Raw genomic sequence first — 12,662 nt, 5'->3', positions numbered from 1 at the left:
ACATCTCACAAGTAAAAACTGAATGCTTAGAAGCATCAATGCCGAAACGAACTCAAAATATAAAATGCATTTACTTGAAAAATATAAGAAAATCATGTGTTGAAACAACTAGCAGATCTACTCTTCCACGTTTTAAATGCAATTTCACTGAATATGATCATTGAACATAATATACCTGATATTAACAGTAGTGTTTGATTTCTTCCAGGAGTTAGTGAAGCTCACGATAATGGATTTAGTGATGACTGTAGTGACTACTATTTTGACAGATTTCATTCGAGCAGTTTTTGTTCGTTACGCGAATCAGTGCTGGTGCTGGGACCTTGAGAAAGGATTTGTAGGCTTTCTTTTTATTAGAAATATTTTTTTAAAGTTTCCACTTACTAAATTTTAACAAAATTATGCTGCACTTGGCTTATTTGCTATTTCCCAATTGTCTGCTGTCGTCCCTTTTCAAGAGATGATTCTTACTTTTTCTCTTTTTATTACATACTTACATCACAGCCAGGATACGGTGACTTCAAGATAGCCGAAAATATTCTGCATCTTGTGAACAATCAAGGAATGGTATGGTGAGTTGATTAATTTAGTACATATTTAGATTTCATTCACAATCATTTAATTTAATTTAATTGCAAAACAAGACACACAAATACATAAATGAAAATAATCTACAAAATAAAGGAAATAGAACAAAAAACACACATGAACTCTGCAGCTCTTAGGGATCTCATCGGTCCGTCCCAGAGCTTAATAAAAACTTTTCTGTATTCAATAGAAGCAACAGCAATTATATTTATGTGTAACACTGTGAAGATATTTCAGATTTTTTAAAAAATTTAGTTCAAAACTTATTTTGGGCACCTATTTTGTATTTTCAATGAATGTTTCAAAATTTAAGATAGAATTTGCAAATGTAAAAGTTTCTTCCTTGAGATGTTTATCAATTTTTACGTTGGATACATTTTTTCCGAAATTATTGCAAATGGCTGGTCAAAGGTAATTTATATTTTTTTGGATGAGCCATTTATTTGTTTTTGGTGTTGAATAAAAGAAATTATACCTATTTGATGTTCTATCGGTGTTATTTATGAGAAATTAATTATGATCCTTACCATGAAAATTATCAATTTATACACACAGACTTGCCTTAGTTCAAGTGTTAAAACTTCTAATTTAAGTAGTTTTGTATTATAAATGGTATTATTTTAAATATTATACGATTGTAAGGGGTTAATTACATTTTTGATGTTATCGTGGTAAGCACCTTCCCATGTTATTACATTACTCTTGATTGGATCCATGCATGGAAGACTGCCTTAAGGAGTTCCGGACTTATAATGTTTCTCAATCTATATAATAATAACATTGCATCATAATTATAGAATCTATATAATTATGATGCAAATGACGTTAAAAAATGTGAAAAATTATCTAAATTTATTATGTTTAGGACGATATCGTTTTTAGGCCGGAATTACACTATAAAAGTTTTAGAAAAGTTTATTTATAATACTTGAAATTTTTTATAGTGTAATCCCTTAAAGTTTATTTGATATATGTAAAACTTTTCTTTGACGAAGTTGGTAATTAAATTTCAACTTACTTGCTGTGAAAACAAAATACAATCTCTCAAACGGAAATACTAGACATTCTCACCTACTAGATTGATTGCGGTTAATCTTCTTTGTTATTCACCTGAACATATAAACGGAATAATTCCAGATAAAGTTATCTTTTCGTAGCAGTAATCCATACCAATGGTTCTCAACCGGTGCTCCGTGTGCACTTCACAGGGGCTCCACGACCGCTTGAGAAAAATAAAATATATCTGTACAAATTTGTCCGGTCTTCAAAGGTATAAATTTGATAAATTAATTAAAGAAGAAGGTCTACGGTGCTTCGCCACAGAAATTATTTACTAAAAAGACTCCGCGAGTCAAAAAAAGTTGAGAACCGCTGATCTATACATATAAAATAACATGTTCTGACTAATTCATCATCGCCGAGCCAAAACCGCTGAAGCTAGAGGTTAAGAGAGTTCAAAGGTTATATGGGACAACATTGCCGAAAGCCGAAACCACTGAAGCTACGAACATGAAATTTGGCCAGTAGTTTCACTTTATAATGTAGAGACTCATGAAGAAGGGATTTTTCTTAATTAAACCTCTAAAGAGGTCTTGAAGAAAAGTTTTAAGATTACCAAATCCATTTGAGTGAATCCGCGGGTAACAGCTAGTACTCACATAATTATTCAGTATGTGTTTGAAATAGTATTGTATTATTAAAATGAATTGAAATATATTCAGCGTTTTGATTCGTTCAATACGTGCAATTTTCTTGTTGTTTAGGATGGGCATGTTCTTTTCACCAGGACTTCCTGCCATTAATACGGCAAAGCTGTGCGTTCTGGTATACGTACGAAGTTGGGCGGTACTCACAGCAAACATTCCTCACGAAACAGTATTCCGTGCATCGAGATCGAACAATTTTTACTACGCGCTTTTGCTCATTATGCTGTTCCTATGCACACTTCCCGTTGGATTTGCTTGCGTGTGGCTTCAGCCATCTTGGCATTGTGGACCATTTAGGTGAGAAGAACACTTTCTTTCTTCCAACTCACATTATTAGTTAACATAAAGTATATACAGGATGATTACTTAAGTCACTTGGCCACAAATTACTGGTGAACCGTTGATCTCAGAAGCATACTTCTAATTAGAAAAATTATCCAATAAACTCGTAGAACTCAGACACGCCATTCCTGTTACAAAGTATTGTACTGTTATTGAAATAAAAAAACTAATTTTTTATACGGACACTGTTTTCAAAAACTCAATTAGAAAGTTGTTGCCCTATCTCTCCTGAGGCCAACAACAAGAAAAAAAAAATTCTACGTTTCTAAGTGAAATATTTGAGCTTTAAAAAATTGCGAAAAGAAGGGAAAGAACATCATAATGAGCTGGTCCGTTAGTTTATGCACTTCTTTCCCCTCATTTTCAGCAATATTTGCATTCAACTATCCCAACGAATATTGCCCTTAGAAACATGGAACTTTTTTGTTGGTTTTTCTGGAGAGAATGACCAAATAAAAAGTTAATTTTTTACACGTTATTTGGATTTTTTCTCCTGATTGAAAGTGTACCTCTGGGATCAACGATTCGCCAGTAATTTGCGGTCAAGGGACTAATTAGTAATCACCCTGTATGAAGTCATTAGTCGAGTATGAAACACTTTTTCAACGTGAAGAATGCAGCAATGAAATCATCATAACGAAATATATTCGTGAAATATTTCTTATGTCTTGTTAGATACTATTATTTTCAAATATTTTACATACATTTCGATTTAAAAAATTTCATAATAAACCTATGTAATTATATTTTCAGTCAGTATAACAGAATCTATGAAGTTTTCACAACTTACGTTCTCAATTCGTTGCCCGATTTCATGAGGCAAGTGGTGAAGTACATAACGTCACCAGGTGTAGTGATACCACTGCTTCTTCTTTTAATGTGAGTGTATGTTTATTTTGTTTCTTTTCGCCATTGAATTAAACACATGCAATTCTCTTTAGAATTTTTTCAGTTTGATAAAATTTGTATCCAATCATAACTATCAACTGAAAATATGTTTTCCAATTAAAATATTTTTGGCGGTTATTACAATTTTACTGTATATATTTACATTATATTACAATTTTCATACTATCAGAATTCCAAGGACAACGTGTGAAATTCATTAGAGCGGGAAATAATTTCCAGAAGTAAACGTTTTGTCTTGAGCAAAACACCTGTTAGCACCTACAACATATACTGAACATACGGATGTTGAACAAGAATATGTAAAAACCCGAAAAGCATATGAAATCCATTTCTAATATGATGTAGGATTGATTTGGCAATAATGACTACTGAATTCTCCTGCGGAATGAACAAACACAGGGTAAACGTGAATACAAACGTCGTTGTCAGAATACCAATATCCGGCATGATTTCATCATGACCAAATAACCCCCTACGCTTCACTGTGAGCAAAAAGAAATCAGGGCGTCAGGGTCGCAACTAGGGGGGAGTAGGCGGGTCTGGTGTCCCGGGCGCTGGATCAGGCGCCAATTTCACCCTTTAACTGCTTCTGCTACATGGCAATAGGAGCCAAAATGCCGGTTTGACCAAGGTGGCAAAAATTTAGTTGCGGCCCTGCAGAACGTTATCGAAAAAATCTGGTTCAATTTATAAATTCATGGTTTATTCTCAGAATTTCATAATCTATAATATTCATAATATATAAAACAGAACTTTTGCACGATTTATTTCATTAATATTTTTGGAAATGATCAGTTGTATTTCAGCTGATGAGCTGAAATTATATGGAAATATAACTATCCTACCTCCTTTGCTTCTATGATCACGTGACTAAGGCTTTGGGTAAAGGCCAAATGTAGATGTTGTTTACCTTGATTTCCAGAAGGCGTTCGATCGGGTCCAACAAGGTAAACTCTTGAAGCGGGTGTTTTTACACGAGATTGGGGGAAATTTGCTGAATTGGATAGAATCGTGGTTGAGAGATGGATCACAACGGGTTATAGTGAACGGGAAATTCTCTGATAGGACAGGCATGACTAGTGGAGTTCCTTAAGGAAGTGTCCTTGGCCTCATACTTTTTTCACTTTTGTCGATAAAATCGATCAGGGTACCGATGGGATTGTTACCGAATTTGCAGATGACGTGAAACTAAGGGGGTTAGTTGGGAATCAAAGCGATAGGGAGTTGCTGCAGACCCACTTGAATAGGATTGCAACATGGGTAAATGAATGGAGCATGACGTTTAGCGTTGACAAGTGCACGGTCACTCATTTTGGTTCGAACAACCCACAGTTCTCTTACGAGTTGAATGGTGTCACTATCCCCCGGATGCAACTAGGGTCACCAATTTGGAAATTCTCGTTGACGAGCGGCTTAGGTGTTCTGAACATTGTTCAGCGTTGGTCAAAAAAGTGTATAGAATGCCCGGTTTCATTTTCAAAAGGTCTCTTCGCGTTCTCCTAAAGTCATTCTTCCGCTTTTGCGAGGCTTGGTTCGTCCTGCGATAGCGTGTTGTGAAACGTGTGCTGCGTCTCCGGTATAGTAGCCTGCGAGTTCTCATCCGGTACTGGAGTATGCTGCAAGGTTTTGTAGACCATACCTACAGAGGGACGTAGGTTGAAGGGGTGCAGAGAAGAGCTACGCGTGTCCTTATTGTCACACGGGGCTTGAGTAATGAAGAGAGACTTCATTTTTTGAATATGTTTACATTGGATGAACGGCAGGTGTGGAGGAGATATAATCGAAGTGTTCAAAATTTTCAACGGGATGGATAGGATGGACCATGAATTATTAGTACACCGTCAATCGACTGATTTTACAAGGGGTTACCAGTATCGATTGGTAAGGGACAATGCGAGGTTATGGTGTCGCTGGGAATTTTTCTCTAATAGGGTTGTTAATAAATGGAATAGCTTACCCCCGGAAGTAGAAAATTCTAACACAATATTGACACGTTTAAAAGTAAATACAATAAACATGGTGAGGTAAATCGAGAAGCTATCCATACTTAGAATAAGACAACTATAAATACATTTTATGCGCAGTGTACAATATTTTATCATGTGTATATAGTTTTTAGTTTTTATAATTACATTTTTAATTGGGTTGCTGTATTTTAGTAATATATGACATCCATATTTGTAATGAGCATCTTTTTCTCAGCCACCTCGTTGGGAATTTTGCCTGTTTTGGCCTTGTATTTGTATTTGTGTAAATACCAATCAGTACCATCAATTAAAAAAGTATCATTTGCTACTACGTAAAAAAAAATAATGTGATACTAGTAGTCCAATATCTCTAAAAATATCTTGTTTTATGTCAGTCTCATTATATATTACCTGACCTCTCTTACGGGATCTTTACGAGAAGCAAATAATGATTTGAAGATTCAACTGCGCAGGGTAAGTATGATAACAATGTGTTCACAAGTAGATTTGTGTATAATTTTTTTATGTACAGCTTGTCAAAGGATTCATCTTTTGTTTTTCAGGAAAAAAGTGAAAAAGAGAAACCGGCGCAGAATGGTGGTAAGTGTGCGAGAAATATTCAAACCCACCTCAGACATAAAAAGTTTTAATCCGTTTCCTCATTAATTAGCTCACCTAATCCGCATTTATACAAATTAAAACGTAGATAATAAGTTGAAGAGTAAGTTATGTCCTATTGCAGAACTTGCTAATTGAATAACAGTAACTTACTTTCGTTGTGCGAACAATATAAGACTGACGAATCCGTTAAATGAAAGTCAAAAATATTACTGAAGTGAAAGTCTAAGTGTTACAATTTTTAAGGCTACTGATGTTCTAAAATTCGAGTTAAAATGTGTTAGATTTATAAAAACTCAAACAATTTATCATATAAGAATTTTTTTTTGTAAAAAACAAGTTACATAGAACATAAGTTAATATAAGAAAAGTTATATTATAACAAACAAGTACATATTAAATATTAAAACAATATTGCAAATGAGAAACAAAACTAAAACAGGAATGGTAGTAGACATTGTTAGTAGATGATGATAAGATTTTTGAGTATCCTATGGTTCGGGATTTAATAAGTAAGTCAGTATCATCAGCATATAAAATCAGTTCAAAATTTTAATTTCTGATAATAGAATTTTATACATTATTTGTGTGAAAAGTAAGAGTGGCGTTAAGAAGCTTTTCAGAGGAATACCAGAAGAAAATTGCAATAATTCCGACCAACTGTATATACCGATATCAATTTTTGAATTAATTTGCTAAATGTTTCACGGATGCCTATGTAAGAAAGTTTACGGTACTCTGTGAGATGTCATGGGAAATAGTAGTGAATATACTCTGGATCGGTCAAAAAAATACTTCAAGACAGAAATGATTTCTATCCAAATAGGATTGACGGAAATTTCAAGTTACAAAGACGTTTCAGTAGAACATAAAAAAAAAAACGATAAGATAACAAGAATTGTATCTATGTAGAAGCCAAGTACCATGCTGAACTAGAGAATGATCTAAATTGGGCGATAATTTCCGAAACTGTGCTGATTTCCAGATTTAAAGATTAGGGTCACTCTAGAGATTTTTATAGAGCCAGGGAAAATAATATATCAGTTAAAGATAACTCAAATATGTAGGTTGATGGAGTAGATATAGTTTTATTAACATACTGTATTTGGTGATATATAAACGGAGCAACTCATCTCTCCCTGGACTTCGACTTAAATTGAAAACAGAAATGAGTGACTCCATTTGTAACATATAGGTTGATTTCAAGAACAAAGTGGACGATTGCTGGGTTAAAAAATCAGAAAAACTTGAACAATTACGATTTTGGGCAATGGGATTAAGTGAAAATCAAACGAAGTATTTTTGAAGTAGTTAGAGATTTTTAGGGAGTTGTAAAACTTTTGTCAATGCTGTCTGGGATGTCTTTGATACCAGAAGAATTCAAAAGTATATATATTATGCATAGTGAAGTAAATCTTCAACAAAGTTCGATACTTAGAAGTTCTTTCTATAGAAGTGAAATTAAACAAGTCATTGAGAAGGATAGCATAAAGTGACCAACTTATAAAGAGGATTTTGCATTGTACTGTATGTTAAGATTAAGCAACATACAAGACGAAAATTCAAGATGAAAAAAAATCAAGTTCGGAAGATTTTACCTTACGCTATTAGATAAGCTTTTGGTTCCTTGAAAAATGGTTCAAACTTGGATGTGCGGATAACAATCCAAGCGACAACAAATGCGGCTATCAACTTAGGAGGTTTTACTTAACTGGTTTCATGAATATAAATTTAAAGAGAAATAACGATCTCTATATAAATATATGATTGTCTCGCCATTTAGCTCCAGCAGAAGGATCGGACGCAACTGCAGTGACGGCAGATCCTACAAAATGGGCTTCGGCGAAGAAGATACTGCCTGTCTTACCGAACAAGTTCCTTTCGAATACTCACTTACACGCAGATGACATAGACGATGACGACGACCATATCGGATCTACACCGTCAAGAAAACATGGTATAAACATTTTATGCCCCACATTTTTTGAAACAAAAAAAAAAGTTCAATATGTTTCCCATTTCAAATTCATATTATTTGAAAGGTGCAAGTTCCTGCAATGGAAGTAGGTGATCCTGGTGTTTCACACATGCAGTGCGATACCATCTTTTAGTTCTGTTAACGTAGCTTGTTTCACAATACACCTCGTTTTTTAAATATCCCTCACAACTAGAAACTACATGGACACAAGTCTGGAAAACGTAAGGATCAGGTGGGGGAGTGCTAACTCGATTCTTGGTGAAATACAAATAAATACAAATACAAAAACAACGCCACGACAGGCAAAATGCCCAACGAGGTGGCTGATAAAAACATGCCCATAACAAATATCGATGTCATATATTTCAAAAATACAACAACCCAATTAAAAATGCAATTACAAACAATATATGTACATGATAAAATACAGGTGGGCAAAAAGTCCGTAGAAACTTCAAAAATGAATAAAAACCGGAAAAATAACCGAAATAAAAAACGGTTTGCGGGGTTAGCATCGCAAGGTCACGGGAATTTTTTCAAGACAGGAAAAAAATAATTCAAAAAATAGCGGATAGGTTGCGCTGACGTACACAAGTCAAAGAAAAGATACGCAAATAACGAACAGAATGCCTCCAAATCGTTTATTACAGCAGTATGTGTTCCACATGCCCACTACCACAGAAGATAACACATTTCAGGCGAGTCACAAATCCTGCAACGGCAAAGTCTACATACACGGTTTACAACGGTTAAGGCCTCTTTCACCTCTTTCACCTTTAGTGCTCGTGTGCTTAGAAATATTCACATCACAATTCTGTCTTAGGCCGGGATTACACTATAAAAGTTTAATAAAATCCCTTTTATAAAACTTGAAAAATCTAACCAATAAGGTTATTGGTTACATTGTAGAAAACGCAACCGGTGACCTTATTGGCTGCATTTTTCAAGTTTTATAAAAGGGATTTTATCAATCTTTTACAGTGTAATACTGGCCTTAGACCGGGATTACACTATAAAAGTTCGTTTATAAAACCTGAAAAATGCAACCAATAGGCGGATCAGTTAAGTTCGTTCGAATGTAACAGATGTGTTTATTGGTTACATTTTTCAAGTTTTATAAAAGAATTTTTATCAAAGTTTTATAGTGTAATACCAGACTTAGGCCGGGATTACACTATAAAAGTTTTGTAAAAGCTCTTTGATAAAACGTGAAAAATTCAACCAATAAGATCACAGGTTGCATTTGCTTGAATGCAACCGATGCGCCTATTGGTTGAATTTTTCAACTTTTATAAAAGATCTTTTATACAACTTTATAGTATAATCCCGGCCTTAAGTTCAGATTACACTATAAAAATTTTATAATTATTTTTTTAAAAAAGCAACTAATAAATTTATCGGTTGCATTTGCTCGAATGCAACTGATAAATTTATTAGTTGTTTTTTTCAAGTTTTATAAAATAACTTTCAAAAAACCTTTTAGAGTGAAATCCCATCCTTAGATTAGTCACTTCTGAAATATAAAATTTCATTTTTTTCAGTTTATAGACTGAATATCGAGTAAAATAAACTTGTAGGTATCGGGGGAACCACCAAAAATATTCAAGTGCAAGGGTTTTCAAACGTCTTACTCCGGCCCTGAGTGTGAACACCGTACGTGGATAACATTGTTTAATATAAGTTTTTTTTTTCAAGTTTTTAAAAAAATTAACAGATTAAAAATTTAAAAAAATAATAAATATTTAAAATAATATTTCAAATATTTATATTTTTTAAATAATTTTAAAAATTTAAAAAGAAAAAAATTAAAATTTTTAAATTAAATTTAAAAGTTATTAAAGTATGTAGTCAATTAAATATTCGTAATGAATAGCACGGCTTGTAATTTTGGTCCCGTCAGTGGCCGTTGTTGGCAGGTTTTATTGTATAAAATTGTGAAGTATGTACAAACGGCAGTTAAAGTTGCTATATCTCCATCTCAGAAGGAAACGGAGGGATAGACGTATGTGGGTACATGCTATTGATGAACAGGGACCTTCATATGGTGTTTTTAAGTGGTGGTATTTATGGCAAATATAATTCAAAAAATTCCGTGCAAAATCATCTTTAAAAAGTAGCCAAAGATATGGACGAATTCGCTCCGTATCCGCATCGTGTGAATGGCCCCGAATAACCCAATTGTCAAAACTTGTATGTGCGGATGCGGAGCCCGCACTTAGGTTTTGACACATGCGGACGACGTCCGGATCCGCATGAACATTTCCAAGGTGCGGAGATATTTCGGCTCGTCTGAAAGGCTCAGTATATTCCAATTGTTAAAACTTCTTCCGGACCCGCGTCCGCATCCGCTCCGTGTGAAAGGCCTCTAACTGATTCTGGATTAGGAGCGCAAGTTCTTATAACCGTCTCATTTGCATATTTCCACTTAAGTGGATCGTACCAGCGCCACCTATCGGCTGTTATTTGCGTTACTGTTTTTCTGTCTTAAAAAAATTCCCTTGACCTAGCGTCGCTAACCCTGCAAATCGTTTTTTATTTCGGTTATTTTTCCGGTTTTCATTCATTTTTAAAGTTTCTACGGACTTTTTGCCCACCCTGTGTTGTACAACGCCCATAAAGAATACTTGACACGAAAAAATATTGACGCGAAATATTTTCCATTATGACGAGGATTGCATTGCATACTTCATAAAATTTTATTGCTATATTTTATAAAAGAAATGGAATCAAGGCAGCAGTCACCCCTTAAGAAGAGCATTAGTAGTGATTGCTTAGAAAAGAAAAAGACCCCCTTCTAAAGCTCCTTCTATCAGATAATTTTGTGATGATTGAATTCTGTAATGCTGAAACGCTGAGTGCATCTTTTTTTTTATTAAAAAATTTTTAAACACAGTTATAAAACATTTAGGGGGCTAAGTAAGCTTGTTAGGCCACAAAACAATAACAGATACATATCAGTCGGCATAAATGATAACAAAAGAAAAAAGAAATAAAAAAAGAAAAACCACATATATATATATATATAACACCAAGAAATAAGTGGCAACAGGAATGGAGTTGATAGACAAAAAAAAAAATTGGCAACTATTGGCAACAATTTTAAGTAGTGAGTTCAGAAAATTTGGTATTAATCCAAGTATTGATTACAGTTGCTAAATCTGTGTGTGTGTGCGTGTGTGTGAATAGCTCAACTAATTTTATTTATAAATTTACGATAATGATTAATAAATTTAGATTGAAGTCCATACTGTTAATTTCAAATGACTTCTTTACTACAGTGTAGAGTAATTCGAGGTTTACACCAAAAACTGTTAATCTAGTGTAAATAAATTTAACCCCTTAGCAGTTTTGCTCGACACCGTTGGGGTGCTGCGAAAAGGGACTTCATTGCTTTGCCCGTACGCCATTCGGGCAGCTTATTATTAAATTTTTAATTGTAAAATAACACACACAAATATATGAATACAAATAAAATAAAAAATAAAGACAATAGAATAAAAACAAAACTGAAACTCTGCAAATCTAAGGACACAATCGGTTCGTCTCAGAGCTCAATAAAATACGCCAATACACTGATTTGCCTGGCTTTTTCACTTTTTTTAGTTTTCAGTGTTTCTAATAGATGGCTCTAGTAGTCCAGTAAAGATTTTATTGTAAAATTGCAGTCCAATTTTCAATCCCACCGGTTAAGGGTCAGGTTTCATTACTTTTCGTTTACACGGGAAAAGGAGCGAATTTTGTTTGCACTTATTCAGTGTATCAAGCGTTGCGAATACTATTTCCTTTCAATTTTGTGCTAAAATAGAAGAAGAATTAGTGACAGTGAGTGGCTCAACAGAATATATTCAGTTTAGTTAGTTCTTCGGAAAAAGGCAGTCTGCAAGTAAAAATGTATTTTTTTTTGCTGTAATTAAAAATTAACATGAATGAATAAATTCACTACTTGTAACGATTTCGACTGCTAATTTGAATTGATATAATCAATTTGAATAAAAATTTATTTATCAAAAATGCGCTTATTATTTTTGGACCCGATATGGCAGAAAAAAGAAACTGTTAAGTGGTTAATTTCCATTTTTAGGTAAAAGAGTACAGTACGAAGGAACAGAGAGTGCGGAAGTATTTCTGGAAGGATTGGAAAAAAGGAGACCACATCGAGATGACGCGTCTCTTCACAAAAAAAAGTTAGACAACCGATTCCATATGCCTTACTATAATGTCTGCTTTTTTATATGTATTATTTTCATTGAACATATTTATACGCAACATATTCATATCGAAGTTATTTTTCTGGCAGATTTCCTCCTGGTCCTTCGCCATTATCAGCTGATTCATCCTCGGGCAGTGAAGACAGAAGATGGTGCAGAAGAGGAGGAATCACTGGCCTCAACGGTGATCTTCCTCGCATTACAATAAGCCATCCATCCGAAGGTCGAGGTGCGATGATATTTCCTAGTGACCTTGTTATGAAGATGGATAATATTATGAAACTTTCACCAGTATTTCTACATCTATTCAATCGATTTTATTCGTATTTAGTAACACTTACGTACC

The 12,662-nt window shown here is 34.1% G+C and overlaps 1 protein-coding gene across 2 annotated transcripts in view; it reads left to right on the top strand.

Moving 5' to 3' along the window:
- Positions 1-12,662, top strand: part of LOC149067625 (transmembrane channel-like protein 2) — a 65,082-nt gene that overhangs the window by 48,138 nt on the left and 4,282 nt on the right. For both annotated transcript variants that reach the window (XM_089252520.1, XM_089252519.1), the window contains exons 16-24: positions 209-337; positions 505-572; positions 2,352-2,591; positions 3,390-3,515; positions 5,908-5,986; positions 6,076-6,112; positions 7,914-8,087; positions 12,190-12,292; positions 12,406-12,545. In XM_089252520.1, coding sequence (XP_089108646.1) covers positions 209-337; positions 505-572; positions 2,352-2,591; positions 3,390-3,515; positions 5,908-5,986; positions 6,076-6,112; positions 7,914-8,087; positions 12,190-12,292; positions 12,406-12,545 — 1,096 coding nt within the window. The remainder of the gene's footprint in view (positions 1-208; positions 338-504; positions 573-2,351; positions 2,592-3,389; positions 3,516-5,907; positions 5,987-6,075; positions 6,113-7,913; positions 8,088-12,189; positions 12,293-12,405; positions 12,546-12,662) is intronic.

The sequence above is a fragment of the Pholcus phalangioides genome, unplaced genomic scaffold, assembly GCF_987345545.1.
Source record: "Pholcus phalangioides strain wild (caught in Gottingen) unplaced genomic scaffold, Ppha-v1.0 ptg000029l_1, whole genome shotgun sequence".
Lineage (NCBI taxonomy): Eukaryota > Metazoa > Arthropoda > Arachnida > Araneae > Pholcidae > Pholcus > Pholcus phalangioides.
The sequence above is the reverse complement of the archived record's forward strand: the minus strand, read 5'-3'. Positions and strand labels throughout refer to the sequence as shown.